This window comes from Eutrigla gurnardus (assembly GCF_963514095.1).
Source record: "Eutrigla gurnardus genome assembly, chromosome: 22".
NCBI lineage: Eukaryota > Metazoa > Chordata > Actinopteri > Perciformes > Triglidae > Eutrigla > Eutrigla gurnardus.
Genome location: NC_139933.1, coordinates 14,755,002 through 14,768,319, shown reverse-complemented (window position 1 = coordinate 14,768,319; position 13,318 = coordinate 14,755,002). Strand labels below are relative to the sequence as shown.

Sequence of the window (13,318 nt, the reverse complement as noted above, 5' to 3'; positions counted from 1 at the left end):
TGTGACGAGTCTTAATGCTTCTGTGACACAGCAGACGGGAAGCCGTGAGTCAGCTCGACGCTGCATCTTTTACAGGAAACACTTAGTAGTTCATGTGGTGAGACAATATTGAAGCAAACAAGTTATGAAAAGTAAAAAAAAGCACATGTATCATATCTAACAAAATGCACGGGCCTCTTTGTTTCGATCCAGGAGCATTTGGAATCTCTGAAGCCCTTCAGGATGTGCAGTTCTATAAAAACGCAGAGATGAGGGGTTGAGATCACAAGTTTTTCCTAATATCACACCTCACACGTCAGCAGGTTTAAATTTAGTAGCGCAGGGAAGCTTGTGATGATCAGTTTAGCTGAGTTTCTGAGTACGGTGGCCTCGGGCGGACAAATCACTGAGGAGGCTTTCACCTTCAGCACCTTGTGCTCACTGACTGCAGGGCTGGATTGTTACTGTTGTTGTTGTTGTTGTGAAAGAAATAAATAGAAAAGTTGTGGAGGGGATCAATAACTCTTATAATTTAATAATTAATTTATCATTTTTCTTAAAGGTTCTCCATGCGATATTCAGAGTTTTGCTTGTTATAGAGCTGAACCGATTAGTCTATTTTAATGATTGATTCATTGTTTCATTCATTATTCAAGTATAAATGTATAAATTAAACATAATCTGGTTCCTGTTCCATACATGCAGGGTTAGGGTTAGGGTTAGGGTTAGGTTAATACATTTTGTTAAGAAACAAATATGTTTTTATTGTGTCAGAGATAAGACACGTTTAGTGAACCATCCTTTTTTAATGAAAGACAAATAATCTTAAATAAGATGATCATAAATCAGGAGGTTCCCCTGGATATATATAGGATAAATAAATAAATAACTGTATTCCTGAGAAAAAAAAAATTCTATCCTAAAATCTGCCTCTATTTTTCACTTCTCTAAAATGATATAGAATTTTTTCTTATCATGACTATGAAGATTCACTGCGATCTTATTGTGAGTATTTGTTTATCACCCCTCATTGCAGCCCTGCAACTGATAACTGATAACTGTAAAACACATTCTAGAAGTTATTTATAGCCCTTATCTTTTGCTCAAACAGCTGATGGAATGCTCCACCCAAAAAGTCTTTTTAGAGTCAGACACGCTCACGGCCCTGAAACAGGCCGGCCTCGTTCTTTACCTGCCTCAGGGTGTGGACTCTGTCTCACCTGTGTGTGTGTGTGTGTGTGTGTGTGTGTGTGTGTGTGTGTGTGTGTGTGTGTGTGTGTGTGTGTGTGTGTGTGTGTGTGTGTGTGTGTGTGTGTGTGTGTGTGTGTGTGTGTGTGTGTGTGTGTGTGAGACAGGTGTGTCTAGCAGGACATCATTTGTCGCTATCTGATGGAGGTGGCGGGGACGGCTGATTGTTTTTTTTAGGGGTGTGGTGCGTTAATGTGTTACCTCTAACCACAACACACACACACACACACACACAGACACACACACACAGCCTGCAGCGTTGGAGCTGCAGATCAGTCGAGTTGCCACGTGTTTTAGCCGTTAATCAGTTAGTCAGAACTGCTGCTTCTCACTGGATTGTTTTCCACTGACTCAGTGCTGTAAATTATTTCTATTGAGGTGTGTTATAAATCTCCCAACAGCCACGTTTAACCTTGGAAGTCTGCAGGGGAATTAAAATCTCCGACATGTTTCCAGATTAACCGTGAAGCTGCAGATCGCTGCCCTGTTGTTGCTGCATCAATTAAACAAAGGCACATTTTGCAAACTGCTACTCACTTCTATGAAGTTGGCAGCAAGAGGCTAGGAGCCGTGCTGTTACGGGGTTTGTCCACCAGAAAGCACTAGATTAAGTGATCGATAACAAAAATGTTTGGTTATGTTAAAAATGTTAGACGTGGTTATGGTATGTTTTTAAGCTTTGTCCATTGGTTAAATTATCTAAATTAACCTTAATTCAACATCGTCAACTGAGCCAACCAAACCAAAACATGTCCCTTTGTCTCCTTTGTCCCCAGCTCCTCGTGCTCAGTGTCTCCATGGTGAAGTGGGCGGGGTCTGATGTCAGCCCCTCCTCTCGCCGACCCTCCCACCATGCCCACCATGGTTTCTAGGTTGCCCAAGTTCGGCTCGAGGCCCAGGTCCTCCACGCTCTCCAACGGTGCTCTGACGGGTCCTGCTGCCGCCGTGAGCCCCGGCCCCGGCCCCTTCACGAGCACCCGCCTCACCAACGGGTTCTACCACCACCCCGGACCGGCGGGGGTCAACGGCAGTTTGACTGCGGCCCCCGCCTCCGCTAAGCAGAATGGATTCATCCGGGTGCCGACTTCCTGTTCCATGAAATGGAGGAAAGAAAACGAGACGTCAGAAGACGGAGGAGAGGGAGAGAGGGAGTGGACAAAAGGGAAGGGTGGGAACGTTGGGCAGAATCGCTATGGTAACAACTTCCATCAGTATTATTCCCAACGGCAACCGGGATCACCGGTGACCCCACAGCTTGACGCCAAGAAGACGACCACGTCTTCTGCAGGGAAGGGGTATGGTTTCGGCCTCCCGGTGATATCTTCACCACCACCGGCGCCTCCACAGTCCGGCCCCAGAACACTTCCTGTCTCTAAAAGTGGATCGCAAGGCTCCAAGCTGAGCCAAACTTCTCCCCTGGGGCTTAACAACGGCACAAAGCAGACCCCGTACGGTCTCGGTGGATTAAAACCGCGTGGTGGAACCACCAGCTTTCTGAGACAGCCTCAGAGCATTGCTCGTTCTGGCGGTTCAGGGCTGAGTTCTGGTCCCTGCTCACGATCCGGCTCCCCCCTCTATAAGAAACCGCCGGCCAGCCGCTCCTACTCCAGCGACAGCCTCAACTCCGGTCCGCCGGTCAAACTCACTGAGAGTGATCGCTTTCGGTCGCGTAGCCTCACGCAGGTCCGTGGGCAACCCTCCCCCACCCTCAAATCTTCATCCTCCTCCTCGATCTCTCGCCTCCCCTCTTCCCCCCGCTCCTTCTCCACCAACCGGGCCGCCGGGCGGGGAGCTCCCTCCACCCACGCTGCACCCAGAGGCGGCGTGGTGAAACCCCCTGGTACCGTCCTGACTCCCGAGGGCGGAGGCAGAGGAGGAGGGCTCAAAAGTCCTGCTTCTCCAGGCAGGTCAGGGTTCAGCATCTCCTCCCTCCTGCCCCCCTCAGCCTTAAAGAAGCCCCTCCTAGCCGGCCCCGGTCCCACCTCCAAGCCCAGCGGCATCAGCTACAAGCTGTCACGCCCGTCACTCATCAAGCAGTCCCGCCCCCTCCGAGTGGCCACAGCCAACGAGCTCGGAGGTGAGCAGGAAGTCAACCCAGGACTGACAGGACGGAGAAACTCACTGGAGACGCCTTCCTCGACAGAGAACAGCCCAGGTTTGATATTCTTATCAAAGACCGTACAAAACATGGTTGTCTTCTCAATTTCTCATCTCGACTTAAATCTTAATCAAATCTCATATGTTTTTATCTCTTTTTAATCCCTGATGCCTCATCTCAAATCTTTAATCACATTTAATCTCATCTGATCTCCCATGTCGCCTCTCATATATATTATGGCATTTTCCATCAAATTACTCTCAAATTGTCATTAATCTCATTTTAACTTGCATGTCATTTCATTTTTCATCTCAAGTATCAAGTATCTTGACCCACTTCAGCCCTTACTTTCCCTAACTTCTTCTCATCTTCTCCTCTCCCCATCAGAAGTTCTCATCTTTACTTTGTGCCTCCCTTAAATCACTAACACTATCATCGGTTGATCCCTTTTTCTATCTTAATGTTTCACCTCTTTAATTAAATTTTATCTCTCACATTATCCAGTGTGTCTTCTCTGATATCTCGTCTGTTTGCTTCCACTTTCAGAAAGTCCCCCAGAGGCTCCGGGGAGGGAGGGGCTGTCGGTGGAGCCAGCATCCCAGGGAGAGGTGTCCATTATGGGGGAGACACTGGAGGACATGTCCCTGTCCTCCAACTCGTCTCTGGATAGACATGACACCAGTCAGGAGTACATGGACGACTTTGACAACCTTGGTAATAGAGACAACAGTTATTTTCTACTTTTGTGTACAAAACTGTGAAAGCATGAATAAATGAATTTCGATGATCCCTTCCCTCGTGTCTGTAGGTAACGGAGGCGTGGGGATACAGCTCCTTTCTAAAAACGATGACGACGAAGACTCGGGGCTCGACCAATCGTGTGCTAGGTTCGACGAGGACAAGCTGGCTGTCAACGGCGTCACCAAGGCGGCAGGACTCTGTTTCCTGGACGACGGTATGGACTGGGCCGACGTGAGACTCGGCGGTGAGTTTGATCGGAGTGAACGTGCGGGTGAGGAAACGTGTTGTGGAAGATTCGGCGAGCTGATCGTGTTTTGTGTCCAGGTGAGCGAGGGGAGAACCAGATGAACCAGCTCCCCGGTCGGAGGAGGTCCAGTCAGCCGGACTACCACGAGCAGGTACCATCAGATCAATAAACCCTCCATCAATGACCTTTATTTATTTCATTTTTTACTATTTTGTGTACAAAAATAATCCAAATAAAAATCCATTTATTTTGGGATGGAAGGCAAGAAAATAAGGAAAAACTCCTGAATCCTAAATTTGGCTTGCTAGCTTGGTATGACATAATGGAATATTCCAATAAATGTATTAAATACGAGATGTCATGATAGCTGACTCAGGGTTTCTAGGTGCAGCAGTTTACGGTTGGTGGAACCGACACACCCACGGATGGGTAGAACGGCATCATTCTCACGCTATTAAAGCTGTTCCTAACTGCCGATCAGACGGCTTTTTAATGATCGAGCAGCCCTTCCAAGATAATCCGAGTCCACGGAAAAAACAGTTCAGTAGTTGTGCAAGAAAATGCAGTTTGTTGTTCCATTTTTGCTATGTAAGGTAAAAGATGGAGGGTGAATTTCAGAAGACATATTTTACCAGTTTCTTCTGAAACACTGAAACCGCGCCGATCAAAGGAGCTTCCTTTTGTTTGAACATTTAAATAAATAAATAAAACTAGTTCAAAATGTCTGAGCTTAAAGCAATTATATGTGGAAGTCAATGAAGCACAATAATTGATAAAAGTATCGAAACTGTCCATGAAACGAACTATAAAAAAATACAAAAGTCAGACATGTGTTTTCATCAAATTTGAATAAATAAACATAATAAATTTAAGATAATTAAATTTAAAGATAAAGAAATTATCTTTAAATTTCTAAATGCAGAAACATTAGGAAATTATTTCCCAACAGAACTAATATTTTTAGAGCTGGAGTTAGGGTTTCAAGCTGGACTCAAAAGATTGTAGAATTTTAGAATTAACTTTAGAATGAATCTAAAGAAGAAGTGCAGATGTCATCTGTCTCCGTATGTGTGTATCTAAGCATCATCCATGTCTGTCCTCTGTAGGGCGGTTCGTCCTTGGATCTGTCCCCGTCGGACAGCTGTGGCTCCGCGGGGACCTACATGTGGGACGAGGAGGGCTTGGAGCCACTAGGGGGCGCCGCCACCACCGCCTCCATCCACACCACCAACAGCAACAACACCCATCACGTCGGGAGCTTCGACTCCGACGTCAACAGCATCGTAAGTGTCTCATAATGATGGAAGATAAAGACATGAATTCAGATTCAGGAACGAATTAAGTGGATCGAAGTTTCTTTGTGGAGAAAAAACTGTGCCAGCAAATAAACCTGGATGCCAACGATGCAGGATTCAAAATAGCTTGAGTGGCTTTGCAAAATGTTGCAGACAGACCGTTTTAGTGAGCAGTACCGAATATAATAATATATATAATAAACTTTATTTTTATAGCATCTTTAAAAACAAAAGTTTACAAAGTGCGTTGACAGACGAGCAAAAGCAACCTGCATTAACTTCTAACAGCTGTAAAAAAAAAAAAAAGGCCCTTCACGATTTGACTTTCTAAAGTCAGGCAGAAACAAGTCGTTGCTGCTGTTTTAGTTAAAAGTCACGGCGTTGCAGTCGGCACACGTTGCACATTTTTAAACTAGTCTGAACTCGCTGAAAGCACCTGAATTCTTCCTCCAGCATTGAGTCCAGTTATTAAATCTGATCCTTCTGATGTTTATTATTTACAAAAAGAAACCAAAATATGTTAAAGGTTATCTATTTTTATTTTCCAGCATAACAGATGTTTTTCATGAATGATGAGGTATTATTTGTATTATTTTAGTTTAAAACAGAAAAAAGACTCCAAAAGTACAGACAGAGTTAGTTTCAACAAATTCACATGAACAGATTCACGGCTTTAGATGATTTAAAAGATAATTTAAAAAGATGATTCATAATGAAGACTGTTGAGTTTTGAATGAAGTCCTGGTGCTCCCCCGTGTGTCTGCTCTGTGAATTACAGCTGATTCCTGTTTAACTGTTTTATTTATAGTAGAGGGGAATGAAGTTCATAATGGAATATTTTACATTTTAATCATATTAAATGGACAAAACAAGGAGGGCAACGTATTTGTTTTACAGGCGAGTCTCAAAAGACAGATTAATGATGAAGAATCAAACTAATATAATTATGTGTGTGCATATATGTATGTATTTATGTATATAAAACAATAACAATTATATTATTATATAATTATAATAATTATAATGCATTTTCTAATTTTGTATAAGGTAAAAAATCCAGTAAATGAATACTATATAATATGTATAATATATTATTATAATCCTTAAAATGAATACTCCATAACTGCTGGTATCATAGCAAGAAAGTCAGTGAGTGATTTCTAACTCCTACAATACCCATGAGCCTCCTGTGTGAATCAGATCTTGTTGCTATAGTAGCAGAATTCATCTAAAATTGAATTTTGGCACATGTAACAGGTCTTTAAGCTCCATGTTTTTCTTTGAAAACAAATGCATCTTGGGATTTGTAGTCAACTTTTTTCAGGCTTCTTGTACTTTGCACAACAAACTGTTTTCTGAGATGGTTGTTGATCTTTTTCGCGCGGGAGAGCTTTGTTTACATCATCACCAGCTGTGGAGGAGCTCCAGCTGTCAGTAGTTGTTTATTTAAACTAGTTGAGAAGTCTCGACTGAAAAATATCCCACCTGTTCACGTCCTGCCTGCTAACGAGGGGAGGATGTTGATGAGCTGTGGGTCTTAAAGAGTGATCGACTCTTCTGAGCTCATGGCCTTAATGATCTGAGACTTCCTTTTCTTGTAGATGTAGATGAATGGATCTGTGTGTGAGACAACAGGACCACCTCTTCTACACACACACACACACACACACACACACACACACACACACACACAGACACACACACACACACTCTCTTCAGCTTTATCACTTGACTTACATACATACTTTATAGTTGTTTAAACTCTTTGAAGCATTTCAGCGATCATTTATTGTCATTATGCATAAGGAAATGCAGTTATAGTTCGTTTACACAACAAAGCGGCGGTGGCTCAGAGTTAGAGCTAGTCGTGATCCAATCGGAAGATCGGTGGTTCGAATCCTACTCCTCTAGTCTGCGTGCCAAAGTGTCCTTGGGCAAGATACCCCAATTGCCCCGATGCTGCACCATCGGCGCGTGAATGTGTATGAATGAGTTAGATCCTGATGTGAACGGGTAAAAGTGACTGAATGTAGTGTGAAGCACCTCGAGTAGCTAGTTAGCTAGAAAGGCGCTATATGAATGCAGGTCCATTACGAATCACATAATATAAAACAAAAGCAGTAATGCATTCCCATAGTGCAGTTTGAAATAAAATGCATTAAAAGGAAGGTAGACAATGGTAAAAAATAACATTTGGCCATATGGTCATTTTGTCTCCTTTTGGTCTTTTTTTGGTCTACATTTGATCATTTCAAATCTCTTTGTGGTGATTTTGTGTCTCTTTTTAGTCTTTTAAATCTATATTTTGTGTCATTTCGTGTCTCTTTTGTAATTGTTTTATGTTTATTTGTGGTCACTTTGTGTCTCCTCTCAATTGGTATGCATCTCTTTAAGTAAGATTTTAAAGTGAAGGCCAGAGTTCCCCTGGCAGGTCGGTTCAATGATCCATCTATGCACATAAACTGTGTTTTGTATTGTAAGTAGTTTGCCCTCCTATTTTATAGACGTTAATAATACGTTTGTTGACGTTGATTGGTATTAATATTCTTCCGCTGACCACCAGGGGTCAGTGTTGGCCTGAGGACAGTGTGTGTCTGATTGTGCATGCAGATTGCAGCCTCAAACCACTTTTCTGTAATTTTATGTCTCCTCTTCTTCTCTCCGCCTTTCTTTGAGGTCCTTCTATGTCTTTTTGTGTCTCTTTGTACTTGTGATTGTTAATAGTTTCCAGCTGAACACCAGGGGTCAGTGTTGGCCTGAGGACAGTGTGTGTCTGATTGTGAGTTCTCAGAGCTGCATATGTGAGTCTGTTAACACACAGCAAACTGTTGGTCCTCAGGTCAAACAGCCTGAATCCAGTAGAAAGCTGAAGGTGTGTCGGTGCAGCACTGCCAAGTCAAGTGATAAAGCTGTGTGTGTGTGTGTGTGTGTGTGTGTGGTCTCCATACAAGCCTGAAAGATCGATTCGCTCAGAGAGCGAAGACGAGGAGGAGGAAGAGAAGAAGAGCTTAGAAGGTCAGAGAAGATGGAGAGTAGGAGAATCACGAGGATCAGAGCAGGAGGTGAAACGAGCAAAGACGTGAAGTGGAAGAGGAGAAGCCATGATAATACTGTGAAAGCTACAAAAAGAAATACAGAGCTAGAAGTGAACGAAGAGAGACATTTATAGACAAATACTATGAGTGATTCATCCACCAGCAATAAATCACTTAAATTCAAACAAGAACCAGCAACAGAAGAGCTGGGCCAAACCATAGATTAAGGAGGAAAAAAGGAGGACAAGAAGAAAGATGGAGAGAGAAGAAACGGAGAAAGTGGGAAGGAGAAAAAGATGAGAGTAAGACAAGGAAGGGAGAATAGAAGAGGGAGGAAGTAAACTAAATGATATAAGAGGAGCGAATATGATAAGAGGAGGAGAACAGCAGAAAGAGGAGATTAGGAGGTAATGTGTTGACGTGGATGGCTGCTCTCAGCCACCAGGGGTGTGTGTGTGTGTGTGTGTGTGTGTGTGTGTGTGTGTGTGTGTGTGTGTGTGTGTGTGTGTGTGTGTGTGTGTGTGTGTGTGTGTGTGTGTGTGTGTGTGTGTGTGTGTGTGTGTGTGTGTGTGTGTGTGTGTGTGTGTGTGGTCACTGTGGTGTAACTAAGCTCCTCCAGGCAGGAAACAACGAAACAAACTGTGTTTGATTTATGAGTTTGGGGGCGAAAAAGCTCTTAAACTCTTTTTCAAATTTGTTAAACCTGAGAATGTTTTTTCTCACGGGCAAAGCAACTCTTGATTCTGGTGTTATTCTATATTTCCTCATATTTAGAGTCAAACCAGCCACATCTTTCTCTCAACCCTTCCCGTGCCCCGGTTCAGCGGCCTTCGGAGAACACACTGCAGTTATTATGCCAAAGTTGTAGATTTGGGTTTTCACACTCTTGAAAGTTTCCAAATAAATGTGAATCGATGCCTCTTCGTCCTCCGTTTCAGAGCGCCATCGATCAACGGACTCAGAAGACCTTCCCCTAACAATGGAGGGAAGGACTTTTAGTCTTTTATCGGTGCTCCTTCCGTCCTTTAGTGCCGGAGCTGCTATTTTACAGACGAAGGCAATAAATTGGTTTTGATTTTTTGTCCTTTTGTGTATTTGTTCATGGCTCTTATATTTAGTGCTCTTGCAAGGGCACAAAGAGCTGTGTGTCTCCACATCTGTCTCACCTTGTAGCGAATCAGAAGTCAAATAGTGAATTATCCAGTTATAATATATTCCACACGTTTATATAACATAACCTCAGAAAACATAGCATCTACCAACAGACTAGAAGAAATGCAATCCATCATCTCTACCTTCTCTGGTTTCATGTCATCGATCAGCGAAATTCAATACCTTTTTTGTTATGATGGTGTACCTGCATTTCTCAAAATGCAATGCATTATGGTCTCGTTCACGCTCCCGTGTGAGTTGGTACGTGTACATTTGAAAACGTGATCCAGCTCACGGACCGCTGATGTCTTTCAGGATGTCCTGAACAACCTGGACTCTTGTGATCTGGATGACGATGACCTCATGCTGGATGAAGATCTCCCAGAAGACGCTTCGCTGCACAGCGGTACGTTTTTGTGTTTCAGCAGCTTCAGTACCATGGACAGCGCCTCAGCAGATAAAAATTTGGTTTTGTCTGGAAAACCACCATTATATATATATAAATATATATATATATTTATATATATATATATATATATATATATATATATATATATAAATATATATATATATATATATATATATATATATATATATATAAATATAATTTTTGGGGGGCGGTTCAATAAGGAAACACAACACAATGACGATGTAATATGATTTTTTTTTTTAGCTTTGGGACATCATTCTGACACGCAGCCATAAATTCATTATTCTGAAGAACTTGCTGCTTTAGACCGGTACATTTAAATATCTGGATTCATGTCGGACTCAAAATCTTTATACTGTTTATTTTCTGAAAGCTTTTAAGATAAGTTAGTAGAAATATTGGCAATACACGCTGTAAATTACTAATATACAGGCATATAAGTGGTAATATTTTCTCTCTGTTACGGTTCAGTTTAGCTTCAGTTCAGTTTAGCACAGAGAGAGACAGGTGATAATAACCCCGTTTCCCCACCGTCCTGGTCTGAACCCTGCAGATGGAGACGGGATTGCCCACATGGCTCAGTGGAGGATGAGGCAGCTCTGCTGGGGAACACAGGACGTCCACAATGACAATGAGAGGTGAGTCATCTCTGATAACAGATTTATATAGAATCTGGAGGCAGCGGGACGGAAGGTTTTGGCATCAGAAGTGTTTGTTTGTATTCTGCGTAGTATCAAAAGGAAGTCTTGGTCCAGATATCTGCTGGCTCACGTCGACTGGACCTTGAAAGAAAAAAACACTACAACGATATTTTTCCAATTATGCCGTTGTAGCTGCTAAAGTTTGAACTGGTTGTGGCAAGAGGAAAGGTCAAAGGGTCGTCCCAGATCAGCCTCTTGCTGCTAGGAGCCGGCAGATATTGACCGCTTATGGGACGGAAAGGCTCAAAAGGTCACGCATGCACCACAACAAAGGTTTATTTGTCTTTCTCTTATTTGGAGCGTGACTGTGTTTGATTAAAAGGTTCTTTTTTTTAAATCTGAAAGACTGGTGGGGCGAGAGGCTCAACGGAGCCAATTTAAAAAATCTGCATTTTTTGTGAATCTCTAAATGTTTTGTGGATCTTCTGGAGCTAAATATTAATATTTAATAGCTCTTTATTGCTTCTTTAAATGTCTTGCAGGGAAATTACTGAAGCTGTCGTATTCTGATTCAGTTAAAAGAAACATAAAACAAACTTTTATCAAATTTAAAATTATTAATGCTGTCATCCTAAGTATATTAAAATAATGATAAAAATGTATCCTGATACCGCTGCAGCGCTGCAGGAGAGATGAATCTTCATGCATCATGCTCACAAACGTTTCCTTCGTCCCCCTCAGTGACTTCCAGTGCTACAAGCTAGCTGAGGATCCTGGGAACAAGAGGACGGATCCGACGGGCGACGGCAGCCTCATTCTGGACCTTTGTCTTCCAAGGTGAAGCAAAAACATCTACGTTATCGCTCTGCACTCTGAAAAGCTCAGATGTAAATGAACCTAAAACCAACTCAAACACGTCCCTGTTTAGTCACATGATTTGTATTAATCTGCCAGTCATCATCTGCTCCGTTCAGTACCGTCGGTACCCGCTGTGTGTGTGGTCGAGAGAGAGAGGAAGGGACGGATATTAACTCACCCCCCCAAACATGATAGACAGGCACAAACATAACGTTTAGGAATTTGATTTGATGGTTGAAAAGATTGCGACCTTCTCCGTCTCTGAGCCGAAGCTGCAGGTTGATTGGTGGATGGATGTCATGATGTCATTGGTTAAAATCTGTTGTTACTAAGCATGGGTCATATCTTGGATTTTTACCGCTTAGACGTACGGTACGTCACATCACGCTTGTCCCTGAACGCAGCACACAGGGGTGCATTCACTTGACTTCTAATGTCCTTCGCGTCCTCAGGTCTCCCTGCCGGTCTCCTAGTCCTGGTTTGGGTCTGGATGCGGAGGAACTGGCTGAAGACTGCTCCGCGGTGAAATCACAGCTGGAGTATCTGCAGAGGTTGCTGCTTCAGGTGAGAGGAGGAAGAAGAGATACGCTTCACGATGTGCAGATTTCCCATTTCGTTGTGGAAGCAGCGCTCCAAGACATTACAGTTGTTATGCTTTTAAATGTTCCTGTTTTCATGAATAATGTGTGAGTCTGTTCTGTGTGCAAAAGTGTGTTCAAAGTTAACTTTTGTTGAGTTATTTATGCTTCTGCTTTCTCAAACAGACATTATAATAATAATCCTCCTCCAGCACCGACTGAGTCTGTTTTTGCTATTTTCTTCGAGTTGCGATGATTTTCTCCTCTATTTTTAAATCGGGGTAATATATTTTTTAGGATAAGTGCAAATGAAACGTTTGCAGCTCATACAGTCGTGCCTTTTTTTGCCATCCAGGGAAAGTATTTTGCATCCTTAAGTGTCTTTTCTTTCACTTTAAGGAGATTCAGAAATGTGACTGACTGTGATTTCCATAAATCTATATCTGCTTTAAAAATAGTTCAAAAAGTTCTAATGTTCTTATACATCATGTTTTCATGCATCGTATCAGTGCAATAACACATACATGCTGTCTGTCGTCCAGGAGGAGGATGTGGACGAGGACACTCTGACGTCAGGCAACCCCGAGACCAGCTCCTCCCACAGCTCCCACACACAGGTCAGCACAACCTTTAGTTAAACAGCTGAGGTTGACAATCCTACATTTCCCAGAATCCCCTGCCCACAGGCCTAACTTGTCTTGATGTGTGTCCAGGTGCAGGATCTCCTGCAGGAGGTGCAGCAGCTCAGAGAGGAGCTGAGGAGCCGAGACCGAACCATCGCTCAACTCACCCTGCAGCTGGTCCCCACGGCAACCACCAGGTGTCGTTGCCAGGAGACGACAGGAAGGGTGGATCGACACACGCAGACGAGCGTGACGGAGAGAGACAGCGTGGCCTCGCAGACGCCCTGGAGAGAACACACAGTGAGAACACACACACACACACACACACACACACACACACACACACACACACACACACACACACACGGGACATGATGGTGAATCATTTTATTA

General features: G+C 43.1%; 2 protein-coding genes across 5 annotated transcripts in view; both read left to right on the top strand.

Annotated features, from left to right (window-relative positions):
• cep131 (centrosomal protein 131) overlaps positions 1-13,318 on the top strand; it is a 232,948-nt gene that overhangs the window by 99,468 nt on the left and 120,162 nt on the right. The gene's annotated exons all lie outside the window — the stretch shown is intronic.
• The window catches only part of LOC311032574 (uncharacterized protein), a 49,800-nt gene that overhangs the window by 16,197 nt on the left and 20,285 nt on the right, over positions 1-13,318 (top strand). For all 4 annotated transcript variants that reach the window (XM_084039473.1, XM_084039470.1, XM_084039472.1 and 1 more), the window contains exons 2-12: positions 2,004-3,382; positions 3,872-4,039; positions 4,134-4,310; positions 4,391-4,464; positions 5,420-5,596; positions 10,111-10,201; positions 10,779-10,863; positions 11,608-11,703; positions 12,177-12,288; positions 12,845-12,919; positions 13,016-13,225. In XM_084039473.1, the coding sequence (XP_083895599.1) occupies positions 2,047-3,382; positions 3,872-4,039; positions 4,134-4,310; positions 4,391-4,464; positions 5,420-5,596; positions 10,111-10,201; positions 10,779-10,863; positions 11,608-11,703; positions 12,177-12,288; positions 12,845-12,919; positions 13,016-13,225 (2,601 nt within the window). In that variant the 5' untranslated portion in view covers positions 2,004-2,046. The remainder of the gene's footprint in view (positions 1-2,003; positions 3,383-3,871; positions 4,040-4,133; positions 4,311-4,390; positions 4,465-5,419; positions 5,597-10,110; positions 10,202-10,778; positions 10,864-11,607; positions 11,704-12,176; positions 12,289-12,844; positions 12,920-13,015; positions 13,226-13,318) is intronic.